The sequence below is a fragment of the Diprion similis genome, chromosome 2 (genome assembly GCF_021155765.1).
Source record: "Diprion similis isolate iyDipSimi1 chromosome 2, iyDipSimi1.1, whole genome shotgun sequence".
NCBI classification, from domain to species: domain Eukaryota; kingdom Metazoa; phylum Arthropoda; class Insecta; order Hymenoptera; family Diprionidae; genus Diprion; species Diprion similis.
The window spans coordinates 19,467,357-19,480,641 of record NC_060106.1 but is presented as its reverse complement, the minus strand read 5'-3'; the positions used below and the strand labels follow the sequence as shown (position 1 = coordinate 19,480,641).

Genomic DNA, 13,285 nt, shown 5'->3' with positions numbered 1-13,285 from the left:
TGCTCTACATCTCTATGTGGAAATACCAGTGAAGACGGTGGTACATGTATTAAATACCGCAAAAACATTGCGTTCCACATTCCTACGTCCGTGTGACTAATTGTAAGCCACTTATAGCTCATTCATTCCACCACCAGTTGCCGGGGGGGAGGGGAAGAGGTATGAACGTGGGTTCGAATAGAGTGAGACATGAGCAGTGAAACGTCAGAGTTCGTCAGATGTTCGCATCGTGCTGTGAAGAAATGAAGTGTGCGTACGTCATGTTAATGTTATTAAATCTATCGCGTGATGGAATTCAGCGCTAATTCACTCGAATTATCACCTAAACGTGTAAATACGTCAGAGGATTGTGCCTCCTGACGTATTATAATCAGTTTCTCAAACTTTGTAAATGTAAAGAGGTTATGTAAATAGTTTAGTTTCAACGAGTTACGTCCACAAACGATAAAACTAGTTCCGCTAGTGTAATTATCGCTTTAAAATTACTATATATCGTAGCTGTAAATAAAACTACACAGCATGAATGGAAAATTGATCAAACCGTGTAAATATTCGTTAAAGACTAGAATCTATCGTCAGGCTTATGGTTATGCTACGTCATGTTAGATCGTACCAGGAACGAAAATATGACGTCGAAGCGAAAAAACAGGGAAGCCTGGGCTCCCACGGGCTTCGAGGAATGGGTGAGCAAAATATCAATTTCTTTCGTTGTTCAATAAAAACACCTTTACATTTCAGTTTACTTATCATTTGCAAACATTTTTCAGGGTGGATACATGGCGGCTAAAAAGGCGAAGCTAGAAGAACAGTTTCAGGAAAGAGCAGCGGTCGAGTTCAAAAATAACTCAACGCTTTTCCAGGGAATTTGCATATTCGTTAATGGTTATACAAAGCCGTCGGCTGATGAACTGCGGCTTCTTATGATGGAGCACAACGGTGTCTATCACCATTACATGCGTCCACGGATGACAACGCATATAATAGCATCAAATTTGCCATATTCAAAGATCATGATGTATAAAAAGAGCCAAAACCCATTGCCGATTTGCAAACCTGAATGGATTACAGACAGCATTAAGACTGGCAAGCTTCTCAACTACCAGGATTATCTCCTGTACTCTAATCACACTAAAACCCAGCCCAAGTTGGCCTTTGCAGCGACAACCGCCAAATTGTCACCAGAATTGGAAACCAGCAAAGATCAAGTCATTCTAGATGATAATAGAATGAAGAGTAAGGTGGTAGATCCAGAGAGTTCTAAACCAAATACGGTTTCTAAACAAGATTCTCCTGCAAAGGAGGGTGGAAGTCGGTCAGTCAACTCCACTAAAAACCCAGAGTTCTTATCAGAGTTTTACAATAATTCAAGGCTGCATCATATTTCTACAATGGGAGCAGTCTTTAAGGATTATATTAACGAGCTCAGAGATAAGAGTGACAAGTCATTCCCAGGACTTGAGAGTCTCAAGAAATTGAAGAGACCTAAACGGATGCCAGAGACTTTGGATCCAATGAATTCAGACTCCGAAGAAGATTTGATCGATTCATCCTTAGATGAGAAAACTGCAAAACAGGAGCCAGTCATAATGCACATCGATATGGACTGCTTCTTTGTTTCCGTCGGGCTGAGAAATAGGCCTGAATTGAAGGGTCTTCCCGTGGCTGTGACGCATGCAAAGGGCAACAAAGCTCCTCAGAACGCAAGTGCGCGTGAGATAGAAATGAAAATGTATAAGGAGAGGTTTAAGGAGAAATTGAACAAGGGACAGAAGGTAGAAGAGAAGGATCAGCAGCCGAGCACTGTGACCGATAAACACTATGAAAATGCTTCGCTATCTGAAATCGCGTCATGTTCTTACGAAGCAAGGAAAGCTGGTCTCAAGAATGGGATGTTCTTAGGTCAAGCGTTGAAACTTTGTCCTGATCTTAAAACTATTCCCTATGACTTCGAAGGCTACAAAGAAGTCTCTTACGCTTTGTACGACATAGTGGCAACTTACACTTTGGACATCGAGGCGGTGAGTTGTGATGAAATGTATGCCGATTGCACAAAAATCATATCTGAGTCCGGCCTGCGACCAATGGAGTTTGCTCAGATTATAAGAAAACAGATTACCGAAAAAACTGGATGCCCTGTTTCTACTGGATTTGGTGGAAATAAATTACAGGCTAGACTAGCAACAAAGAAAGCTAAACCCGATGGACAATTTTACCTAGAGCATAAAGATGTTCGACGATACATGAGTACCATTAATATCAGAGATTTGCCAGGTATGTATTAAAGCAACGCAGCGTGAACTCGTCTTTTTCAAAACCATAAAAACATGATTCTATTTTTCTGTCAATCAGGTGTTGGTGCCACAATGACCCACAAATTGAATGGAATGGGAGTTTTCACATGTGCTGAGTTGCAGAGCGTAGCCATACGGGAGTTACAGAAAGAGCTGGGTAAAAAAACTGGAGAAATGGTTTACAATATGAGCCGCGGTATAGATAATACAAAATTGAATTTGGAGCATGTCAGAAAGTCAGTTTCCGCTGAAGTCAATTACGGAATAAGATTTGAAAGTGCGACCGATGCTGATAAATTTTTGAAACAATTATCCGAAGAAGTTTGCAATAGGCTTATGAAAGCCAATGTAAAAGGTAGATGTGTCACTTTGAAGCTAATGATTAGATCGAAGAATGCGCCTATTGAAACGGCAAAATATATGGGCCATGGATTCTGTGACCATATAACCAGGTCCAAAAATCTCATTGCACCTGTCAACGACTTGTCCATCATTGCTAAGTGAGTGAACAATAATTTCTTTCATTCAAAGCTTGCTAATAAACCTCCCGAATCTAATTAAACTTTACATTTCTTATTGTAGAGAAGTTCTCAGCCTATGGAATCAACTTCAACAAATACCAGAGGATGTTCGGGGAGTGGGAATACAAATTTCTCGATTAGAATCCACCAAAAGTAGTGGAAAATCTAATTTAATGGCATTCATTAATAAAGCGCAACAACCTAGTTCCAAAAACAAACCAGAGATTTTGAGTATCCAAAATGTACCAAAAGAATCTAAATTTGGGAGATTGCACGGCTTTCTCCTTAATTCTAAGCAATGCCCTCCAGTTTCTGTAAGTACAGTGAATTCAACAAGCTTAGTTGGTTCTATACAGAGTACTCCATCGATTTCTAGTGAAAAAAAGGTAGTTCCAACTTCCGGCTCAGTTGAAAGTGGAGGATCAGCGATCAGTAAAGAAAATAATAGTCTGCGATATACAACTTCTGAAAATGATGATCAGTTTACTGATCAACAGTCAAGTTCTAGTAAACCTGAAAGTAAACCCAATAATATTGAAAATAATCTGCTGATGCAGGAGATCGACGAGTCTGTGCTGGCAGAACTGCCTGAAGAAATTAGAAAGGAGATAATGGATGCTGCCAAGTCTCAAGTTGCGAGGGTAAAGAATAAGCAGGAGATTTTACCTTCCACCCAGAAAAATCGAGAAAATCCACCTCCGATTCAAAAAAATCGGGAAAACACTCCTCTAATTCAGAAAAAGCAGGATTCCTATTTTAAGCAGTCGAAACCAAATATCGAGAAACCGAAAAAATCTGAGATGCCTCCAATTCAAGAAGTTGATCTTGCTGTCCTCCTTGAGCTTCCAGATGACATTAGAAATGAAATATTGAACGAATATCGGGCCAAGGCAAACGAATCTAAACAACTTACAATTCCAGGATCCAGTGCAAACGCAATCAATAACGAAGTTCGTGATAAATCACCAATCGATGAGGCCAATTTATCGATTTCACAGGTTGATCCAGATGTTCTGGCAGAATTGCCAAAAGATATACAGAATGACGTTAAAGATTACTGTGCTTCTAAGAAGCTGGAGAAAAATTCGATTTCTGCACAAATGAATAACAAGAATGTTTTGATTCCTAAACAGAATGTAACGGCAACAAGCAAATCAACAGTGAATCAGAAAGCTACACGGTCAATGAAATCTAAAGTTAGTGACAATGGAAAGAGCAGTAAGATTAGTAAAAATAAAAAAAACATCTTAGTAAGTAATACTAACAGTTTAAAAAAGTCTTCCGAGCCAAAACAACAAGTTTTAGATAACAATCACAGCCCTGCAGCAGAGCCGCTAAAACTTGATACGTCAGACAATGAGAGTAAGATTAAGGAAAATGCGACTCATAATATTATGTCATTGAGCATGGCAGCAAAATCTGGAGATCCTGAAGATCAGAAAGCATTACTGAAACTTCTAGTCAAGGAATTAATAGATCTTTCATTAAAAGAGGTACCTATGAATAATTTAAGAATAGGAATAATTTGACTTGCGTCTGAATTTTATCTATTGGAAATATTTTTCAAACGTGAATAACATTGTTTCAAGGGATTTCAAAATTTTCATTAGGATCTTGTCAAACTAAATTTTTTAAACCTTTTAGGAGATAGATATTTAGAGGTAAACAACAAGAATGTACACTTGGCTAGACAAAGAGTAATAATCAACTATTTTTAATATGTTTAATGCATTATGACAGAAAAATAATAATATTGGTACAATAATTGTGATGTGATAGATAATAATTAATAAGTTAAAATGGTTTTCTCTAATATCGGCCTGACTATATCAATATTCAATGGGATTACGTTGCAGTATAATAAATATTAGTTTTTTTTCTTCAATTTCTACATATTTACACTGGATTATCAGATATTTGTAGTATATTCAAGTATTTTTTTTTTCATCTCGAAATCTCGTTCAATATCTATGTTGAATATATAATTTTGTAATAATAGCAATACAAATATCAAGGCATCCATGCATACAATTATCTATTTTATTATTAACACAGTTGTCGACGAAAATCAAAGCGACTGTCAATACACAGCTGGCTTTTTCTGTAAGAAGTCTGCAAGGGAGAAACTGTATTGAGTGAGAATATTTCTTACTCAGTTTTATTGATATAAATTAACTAGGGAGCTAGAAAGAGAACTTAATTTGACGATTCACACACTAATATTAAAACCAAGAAATTTATCACGAAACTTTATATATTACCGTATTACGGTCATAGATACAGCTTGGAAACGTAAAGCAACCGTTAAATAAATTTACAAACACGATAAAAATATATTAGATCCATAAAATACTCAATTCACACATTGCTGGAACCTTATTTTCAGCATCTTAGCTCATGAAGTTAAAATTTCAATCAGTATCTCCACAACTGGAATAAATAGATGTGTGAAAACATCATCTAATCGACTGTAATCCAAAGATCAAAATTTATTGATGACTTTTTTACATTTCATCAATATATCAGATGATTTGAATATTTGATGATGTGAAACATGGAATACGAATTCGACTTATTATCAATTAATTATACCTTCCACTTTATATTGATGATTACTAATTCAAGATAATCTTTCAGGTCAAGATCCAGATTCAAAATTGGATATCTAAATCAGATTCCGTAAACGAAGTGGATTTTTTAGCGTTTACCACGTTTCTCAGCAGTTTACCGAAGGAAAAACGTATTGAAGATTTGCATGTTTTATTGAAGACCATGCACAGGTAAATAAAAATAATTGAATAAAAAGCTATTGATTGAAAAAAAGACAAAATTTCGAACATAATTCCGATATACTCAAACTAAATTACAAATATTTCGATACGTTTAGAAGATCCTATAAGAATTTGCTGCCGATAAAACTATCAAACCCTGATATTATTCAAAACGATTCAACTTCTCTTTGTTTACGCAGATTCATCAGCAAAAGCAAACTTTGTGTTTGGCACCGAGCGTACAGAAAAACTGTCGAACATGTCCAGCATCACATGTTGGCTACGTATGACAGCAGTTTAATGGTACCATCAATCGATTGTGAACATGTTACTTGCAGTAATAGTGAAGACACATAACATGATATCAAACATAGGTGAATTATCATTAGATCAATCAAAGTAGCTTATATATCTTAATAAAGAAAGTCAGATTTGATATATACATGTACATAAGAAACACTTACCTGGCATACTTTTGAAGAATAGTGTACGAATTTGAAGGTAACGCGATAATGTTATTCTATCAGCCATGAGTTATTGTAATGAATGGTAGATTTTTTTATACATGTATATCAATTTAGAAGACGAAAAAAGAAAAATGGGAATTGCTTGCTATGTATTGGCAGGAAGTTGTTAACTTCGTATATATGTTTTTGTAATATATATATTTTTTTTTAAATATAGGATTTTTTCATTTGTTTCTTAGTATTTTTTTTCTTTTTTCTTTCTTTGTTGCTTTTCTTGTTGTTACGCGCAAGGGTGGTGAAAAAATAGAAAGGGGTAGAAGTTCAAATCGAAACAACGTTGCTACTCCCACTCGGTTGTAGCTGGCGGTTTAGACGTCAGATCATAGAGAACTCGTGAAATACCAGGCACGTTTAATATTTCTGTTACCATTTTATTCACCACCTAGAAAAAGAAAACGTTAAATTTAATCGGCTGTTTCATTTTGTATAAAAGAAAACTTGATTTTGAAGAAAAAACCAATTCCAAGATTGAGTTCCAAAATTGTGTCTGTGGTTTAGAACAAGTCCAAACGACTTTAGGTTTGATATATTTGGACCGATCTGTATAATTTTTATGTTAAAATTGCTATCCTCTGTTTCTTAATTTCGAGATGATCGGAATATAGCTTTACAAAATACCAATTCAATGAATGAATATTTCAAACTAATGAACTTACATGCATGGGTAACTCGTTGCCAGGAATTGCTGGCCGGCCGGTCATAAAATCGTTGGAGCAGAATGGCCTTAGGACTATGGAGCGCTGACACGAAGGTGCTCGAAGTGCCAGATCGCGATCGAAATGTACCGGGATGAGAACGACTGGCATTTGGCTGATGTTTTGTAAACATCCGTTAGAAGCCAAAATTTGATTGGCTAGATGGTCGGCCTGTCGTAGAGTAGCGACGACATTGGCCGTCAGGTACGTTGGGGTAATGTCTGTCACCGGGTGATGAACCAACTCACCAAATATGTAGCAAACACGATTCACATTATGGCAAACACGCGGTATAAGTCTTGCCAAAAATAACATGTCCTCCCAGTTTACTCCTTCTCCGGCAGTCTCTTTCACTGATAATCCAACTACGTAGCTATAACTCCGTCGGTCTCCCTAAACATTTTTAATATGTAAAATACAATAGATATTAGTAATGAACATGTTTCAGAGTTTCTAAATTGTACCTAAGTTCGAAAAATGTATCTTCTACTGTTCTTCTGAAAAAAAAAAAGTTCCAGGTGTTTGTGAAGTGTCGAATAAGTTATGGACTACATAACGGGCAGAAATTAAATTGCTATTGCACGAGTGAATCATGATTTCAAAGTTTTTCAACATTTTACTAGGTCATCTGAAGTAATATAACCAATCACTTATGTAACATACCTGAACACCAACGCTACGAACAGGCAGGAGAGTTGCAGCAATATGATGCCGGCTTGAAACACGTCTCAAGTGTTGGCGCTCAGCTTCACCAGTCGCTCCTTCAACACGATTAAGTAGTGCGTGTTTTTTTTGTAACATTTGTTCGTATTCTGCCATTATCTTCACTATTACCTGGGTAACGTTGTACAAAATTTTATCAGATTACCACAATTCTATCAAAGTAGAAAGGTAATGAGATATGATTGTTTTGTTACACAAACAAGCCTTGATACCTGCGTTTCTGAAAAATCTTTATCCATGAAGGGTTCGTCAGTGCAAAGAATTCGTATTGCTAATCCTGGTCCTGGAAAGGGATGCCGTGTAACGAGTGGTGACGGTAATCCTAAATCACATCCTAACTGCCTAACTTCGTCTTTGTGAAAGTCCTTTAAGGGTTCAACTACGCGCCCTTGCGTCCTCAAGGCTCTTACTAATTCACTATCGTTGTGATGGGTTTTTATTGTGTCTGCTTTACCTGTAAATGATTTTTGAAAATCATGTATTTACCAATGACATATAAAAATGAACTAAGCAGTAGGTGATAAATACTGTTAACTTGATGAATTTTCAGGCAATTTTTTTCAACTCACCGCTTACTAGACTACTGGCGCTTTCTATAAGGTCGGGCCTGAGAGTGCCTTGACCTAGAAAAACCTCTTCGGGTTTTAGCCCCATTTCCATCATTGCTTCATTAGCAACTCGTACAAAAACGTCACCAATTATTTTACGCTTCTCCTCAGGTTGCGCAGTGGCGCACAGCATCTTGGTTAGTCTGGTTCTTGGTCCTCCTAAGCAGACTTTGTTATTGGAAGCACTGCTGTTGGTTAGATTGACATTATCCATTGGTACCGTCGTTGTACCCTCGAAAAACTGATGCGCGGCATTTATTACTCTTAACTTAAGTCCCAACTGAGCTAAACTTTGCTCTACGAATGGTGTTTCACCCTTTCGCATAAACCCGTTATCTATGTGCACAGCGATCACCTGCTCCTTGCGCAAAGCCTTGTGAAGTAGCGCCGCACATACCGTCGAATCAACACCGCCGCTCACAAGCAACTGCAGAGAGTAAGATTATTTCATTTGAGTACAAACTATGCAAATCACTTTCTTCGATTACATATGAAATCGCATTATTGTATGCTTACTAAGACTTTGTTGTTGCCAACAGTATCCCTGATGTACTGAATGCACTCCGCTTCGCGACCTTGAAGAGTATAATTCCCTGTGAGGCCGGCAATTCCGAATAAAAAGTTGTGCAGCATGGTTTTTCCATTTGGTGTTAAATCTACCTCCGGGTGAAACTGTACGCCATACAAGTTCATGTTGTCACTCGCGATACTCGCCACAACGTTTCCTGATACAGCAGTGGATCGGAAGCAGTCTGCTACTCGGTCTATGCTATCTCCATGCGTGAGTAATACCATTTGTTCCTTTTCCAGTCCCCTGAAATAACGAAAAGTGGATTATCATATTTTATAATTAGCGTGTTAGAAAATGCTGCAAGATTTAGAACTCCCAGTACTTACTTGAACAAAAGGCACTTGCTATCGACTTCAATTGAATATTGACCATCTTCTCGTCCTTCTTTTCTAATAACGGTTCCACCAAATTCTTTATTCATCATCTGCATACCATAGCATATACCCAAAACGGGAATACCTATTCGAAAGATGCCCGCATCGTACCGAGGTGCATCTTCGGCATAAACAGAACTCGGTCCACCAGAGATAATAATAGCTCTGAAAAATCCAAGTGGCGGATGAAAAATACAAACGCTAAAAATGTATAGCTGGTGGTCAGTAAATACGTGAAAAAAATATATATATATTTCAATGAAATTTAGTATAAAATGTAGAGTACAGAATGCAGCAGATACTTACTTGTATCCTTTTTCCTTGAGGGTGAATGCAGGTGTGTCAAGTGGCATTATTTCGCTATGAACGCAGAGTTCCCGAACTTTGCGATCGATCACCTTCCCATACTGAGCACCCGCGTCTAGAATAGCAACTCGTTCGTCGAACCCCACCACCCTCATGACGGTGTCGTCGACTCCGTTGTTTCTCTCTGTGCGAAACAACAGGCCATCTGCGCTTTTTTCCATGCCGGTGTTGCCGCTGTTGGTATCGCTATTGCTATCGCCACAGCAGCACTATAAGCAAAGCGTGAATATTCATGTATAAAAATAGATGTACATACGATCTCAAGCAGTTGGAAATCATTTTGCAAATCCTGAAATATCCTTAACAATATGATGAAATTGGTAGTTTTTCCCATAATTCACCGATTTTATTATACCAGAATATAGCACTTGTGCATTTTTCCTTGCATCGTTATCTCTGGTTGGACGAATTTCATCCGTTTGACACGAGAAACTTTACTTTATTCAAATTTTTGAAATGCATTATTGTAGACAAGCTGATGTCACACCCCACTTGAGCATGTGATGCTTTGATACTGACTTTACTACCGGTTATCTTCAGCTTCAAACGCTAGGACTTTCAGATTAGATTTCAATGATTGTACTTGCTAATCTAGTCTTTAGTGATCACTCAGAAAATAGACGAATGACTTGACAAACTATCTTTTTTTTGCATTTTACTCGGTGCATCAGTCTTACTATCTTACTCTAAAATATGAAAAAAACATTCTCCTGCAGGTTTCTAAATCAATAGAAGAATAATATAAATTTTTGATCTGGCAAATATCAATGATAACGACGAAACTAATTTTGATAATTAAATCGTTCAGTGCAATTACAAGTAGTGAAACGTTGACACGAGTTTTAAGCAACGACCGACAAACATGAAGAGTGTATTAATAAATAAATACCGACAGACATTCCTCGACAAATATATTCACAACCCTGGGCATGATACGTGTCGAAAAATTCTCATTCGTGCGATGTTTTGGATAGTAAATATGGAATGAACTTGGCAAGATGAAAACCGAGAAACAACCAAGCGCAGGTGTTTTCAACAAAATGAAATACGTGGATAATCTAGAGAATGAATTGCATTTTTCTTCAACACCTGTCAAACTCCGACACTCCGACCAAACGTCATACTACCTCTAACTAGTCCCAAAATAGACTTGCGAGAAAGCTTGCGGCAGAGTTGCTATTATTAAGCAACATGGATCTTCAACCGAGATGCAGTGCTGCTAGTACACGAGCAACAAATTATGTTGGTATCATTTGACGTTGTTCCAAACATCGATTAGTTAATAAAAAATCATACGACAAATTTTTATGACTTTGCCTAGATTTGTAATGGATTTTGAATGGCAGATATATCAACGTGAGATTCACTATGTCATTTAGGAATGAATGAAACTAATCAAAGTAATAATATTCATTATCATATAACCAGCTGTGGCTCAATAGGTTATCTCAATCATGTCACTGGAATAGAGCCAGCCTTATCATAGATAATATTGCCCCACTGATAAATTTCGAATTGAATCAGATATCGATTAGTTGAGGCCTCGTAAATTTCGCTACTTTTACCACTCGATTTTCTTCTGCTTTCTTCTGCTTTGTTTCTATTACTCGGAAAATCCGCGGCGAGCGTGGTATCACCCTAAAAAGTTGCACACACACGTAGTCGGAGGTGAAATGTGTGAGGTGGTAAAAATTCGCGGAAAAACGTGGCCAATTCCCTGTTTACGGATTTCGGAGCAATACAGAGTCTTGACGGTATCTTGTGACAAAAAGGAAAGATCGTCGAACGGAGGTAGCGAGAAAATTGAGTCGAAGAAACGAGCGGCGTGGAGGAAAAAATAGCGCAAATCTACATGCACGTAATTTCATGTCTTGATTCTTTTCTTTTTTCCGGAGTAAGATGCAGCCGATCATTGACAGGAGGTTGGAGGGTGAAAACGTGAGCCGATCAAGCGTCGTGACTGTTTTCCGTGGGGTAGGCTGGTGCAATCCGGGGAATATCCGTTGGATGATTAGTAGAATTTTCGTACAGAGAAGGAACGCGCTGGATTGAATTGACGAAAACAAATCGCCGGCCGTGAATTTTTGACCACGTTTCGAAGAGCGTTTATTATTGCCTACGTCTAGAGCTCCGGGCGCTCGGCCTTTGCGGTCAAGTTATTCTTCTTCGTTGAATTCATACTCACCGTATGTCTTCAAGTATTAGGTTTTTCACTCACGAGTCACTGTATAACGATAAATTAACCAGAGAAAAACAGAATATGCACTCTCGGAACAAGGCGGCCATTAATTCAGCGCTGTGCGATGATTACTCGCATACCGAGTTGGGCGACTGCGTAACCTGAAAAAAAAAATCTCGTCATTCGATGAGTTTCCACTGTCTAACTATTCAGTTAGCCGACACGCGTTGCGTTGCGAGGCGTGCCTTTTTTATCGACCGAAACCATTCTTACCTCAGATTCTCGAATTTATCTCTAGGTGAAATCGATAACATTTTTTTATATATTTACACATTTGTACTGTTTACTTCAAAAAAATTGTGGTCCACTTAGACTGTTTATTGTAGATTTCGCCTATCAGTTGTGACTTCACGTATATAAAAAGTTGACGTTTATTATCCTGTAAAGTTATGAACTTGAGTCGGTAATTTTGTATTTAACCATTTGCACCCTGGTACAAGCACGGGATCGTAGTTCTAGATTTATCTGTAAGATGGCGCTGGGAATTTGACTAATTTGTGTCGTTCACAGTGGCGATTTTGCAAACCACAAGTGCCGCAAACTGGCTTTGAATTTTGATGCGGAGTTATGATAATGAGAAAAGTGGACAAACCACATTTTTGACGGTTTTATTTTTACATGTAGTTAATCCGATCTTTTTACAGGCAAACAGCGCGTTTGTTGCATTTAAGTTTCTACCGTAAGTTAAGATTGACGCTCGTATTTCTTCAGCCAATAGTACATTGCGCATGTATACTCATGTATAATAAATATTGATATCGCGCCTCAAAAAATCTTGCACGTAACTCTTACACCTATTTATCTTCTCATTCGCTCAACTGGATCGTTTGTTTGGCATGGAAATCTTAATAATATCGGCTTATGTGCCTCGCATCTCGAACGACAATCTCTCGTTCACAAATTTCCTATAGCTTTATCTCGCTAATTACAAAAATCGCTCATATTTTGCTAAATTTTGTCACCTGCTTTGATTCGGACTTTGAACTTTTACTTTCCGAGAGAGAAAGAAAATACTTGCCACTCGGTCTTTTACCACTGTTTCGACAATAATGGTCAATGATTATCACTGTTATCAGATCATTTATAGATAACAACTCGTGTCGTCGGCTTACGTTTGAACTCCACCAAACTGTATCGGTAATTTTTCAATTAAGAAGCTCGCGGTGCTTACGTAGATTCAGCCGTGCAAGGTGAATGCTCTTCAGATGTATGATGTATAATGTATAAAACGTGTGTATGGTTGCACGTATTGCAGTTGGAGCTACAAGATCGACCTTTGGAGATTTCCAAAACTTACACAAGTAACCGATCTGTACAATATTAAACACAATTCTTTCGCAAAGTGTCCGTAGAAAGGTGAACGATTAAATCCGTTCAACCCGGATTTGGCCCAAATGAGATATGAATTGCGGAATATTGCTTGCAGCCGATCGCTGTATACATATATACACGAGTATAAAATGTGGATACGTGTACATCAGGCTGTTCATGAATCTAATCGCAATGCTGGCAACGTTTAAGAATTTATGTATATATCTTTACGTACGGGCTGCGAATTAAAACTGTATTGGTCATCGGAATGACCCATCGATTTGGATT

At 37.8% G+C, this 13,285-nt stretch overlaps 2 protein-coding genes across 7 annotated transcripts; one reads left to right on the top strand and one right to left on the bottom strand.

The window, feature by feature from the left end:
* The first annotated feature begins 199 nt into the window (after nucleotides 1–199).
* LOC124416561 (DNA repair protein REV1) lies at nucleotides 200–6,169 on the top strand. Of its 2 annotated transcripts, none has more exons than XM_046897747.1 (6): nucleotides 200–683; nucleotides 768–2,271; nucleotides 2,350–2,791; nucleotides 2,874–4,305; nucleotides 5,450–5,592; nucleotides 5,784–6,169. In XM_046897747.1, exons 1-6 carry the CDS (start codon nucleotides 600–602, stop codon nucleotides 5,938–5,940), a joined length of 3,762 nt encoding a protein of 1,253 aa, XP_046753703.1. In that variant the 5' UTR covers nucleotides 200–599; the 3' UTR covers nucleotides 5,941–6,169. The 2 variants fall into 2 exon arrangements, with proteins under 2 accessions (XP_046753703.1, XP_046753704.1); XM_046897748.1 differs by lacking the exon at nucleotides 200–683 and having other exon boundaries at nucleotides 1,121–1,241; nucleotides 1,370–2,271.
* Nucleotides 6,170–6,277: 108 nt separating this feature from the next.
* LOC124416562 (GMP synthase [glutamine-hydrolyzing]) lies at nucleotides 6,278–11,789 on the bottom strand. Of its 5 annotated transcripts, none has more exons than XM_046897752.1 (9): nucleotides 11,633–11,789; nucleotides 9,388–9,656; nucleotides 9,034–9,246; nucleotides 8,653–8,950; nucleotides 8,098–8,563; nucleotides 7,741–7,982; nucleotides 7,469–7,639; nucleotides 6,767–7,198; nucleotides 6,278–6,492 (listed from the first exon to the last, which is right to left on the bottom strand). In XM_046897752.1, exons 2-9 carry the CDS (start codon nucleotides 9,606–9,608, stop codon nucleotides 6,391–6,393), a joined length of 2,145 nt encoding a protein of 714 aa, XP_046753708.1. In that variant the 5' UTR covers nucleotides 9,609–9,656; nucleotides 11,633–11,789; the 3' UTR covers nucleotides 6,278–6,390. The 5 variants fall into 5 exon arrangements, with proteins under 5 accessions (XP_046753708.1, XP_046753709.1, XP_046753706.1 ...); XM_046897753.1 differs by lacking the exon at nucleotides 11,633–11,789 and adding an exon at nucleotides 10,537–10,621; XM_046897750.1 differs by lacking the exon at nucleotides 11,633–11,789 and adding an exon at nucleotides 10,337–10,486.
* Nucleotides 11,790–13,285: the final 1,496 nt, after the last annotated feature.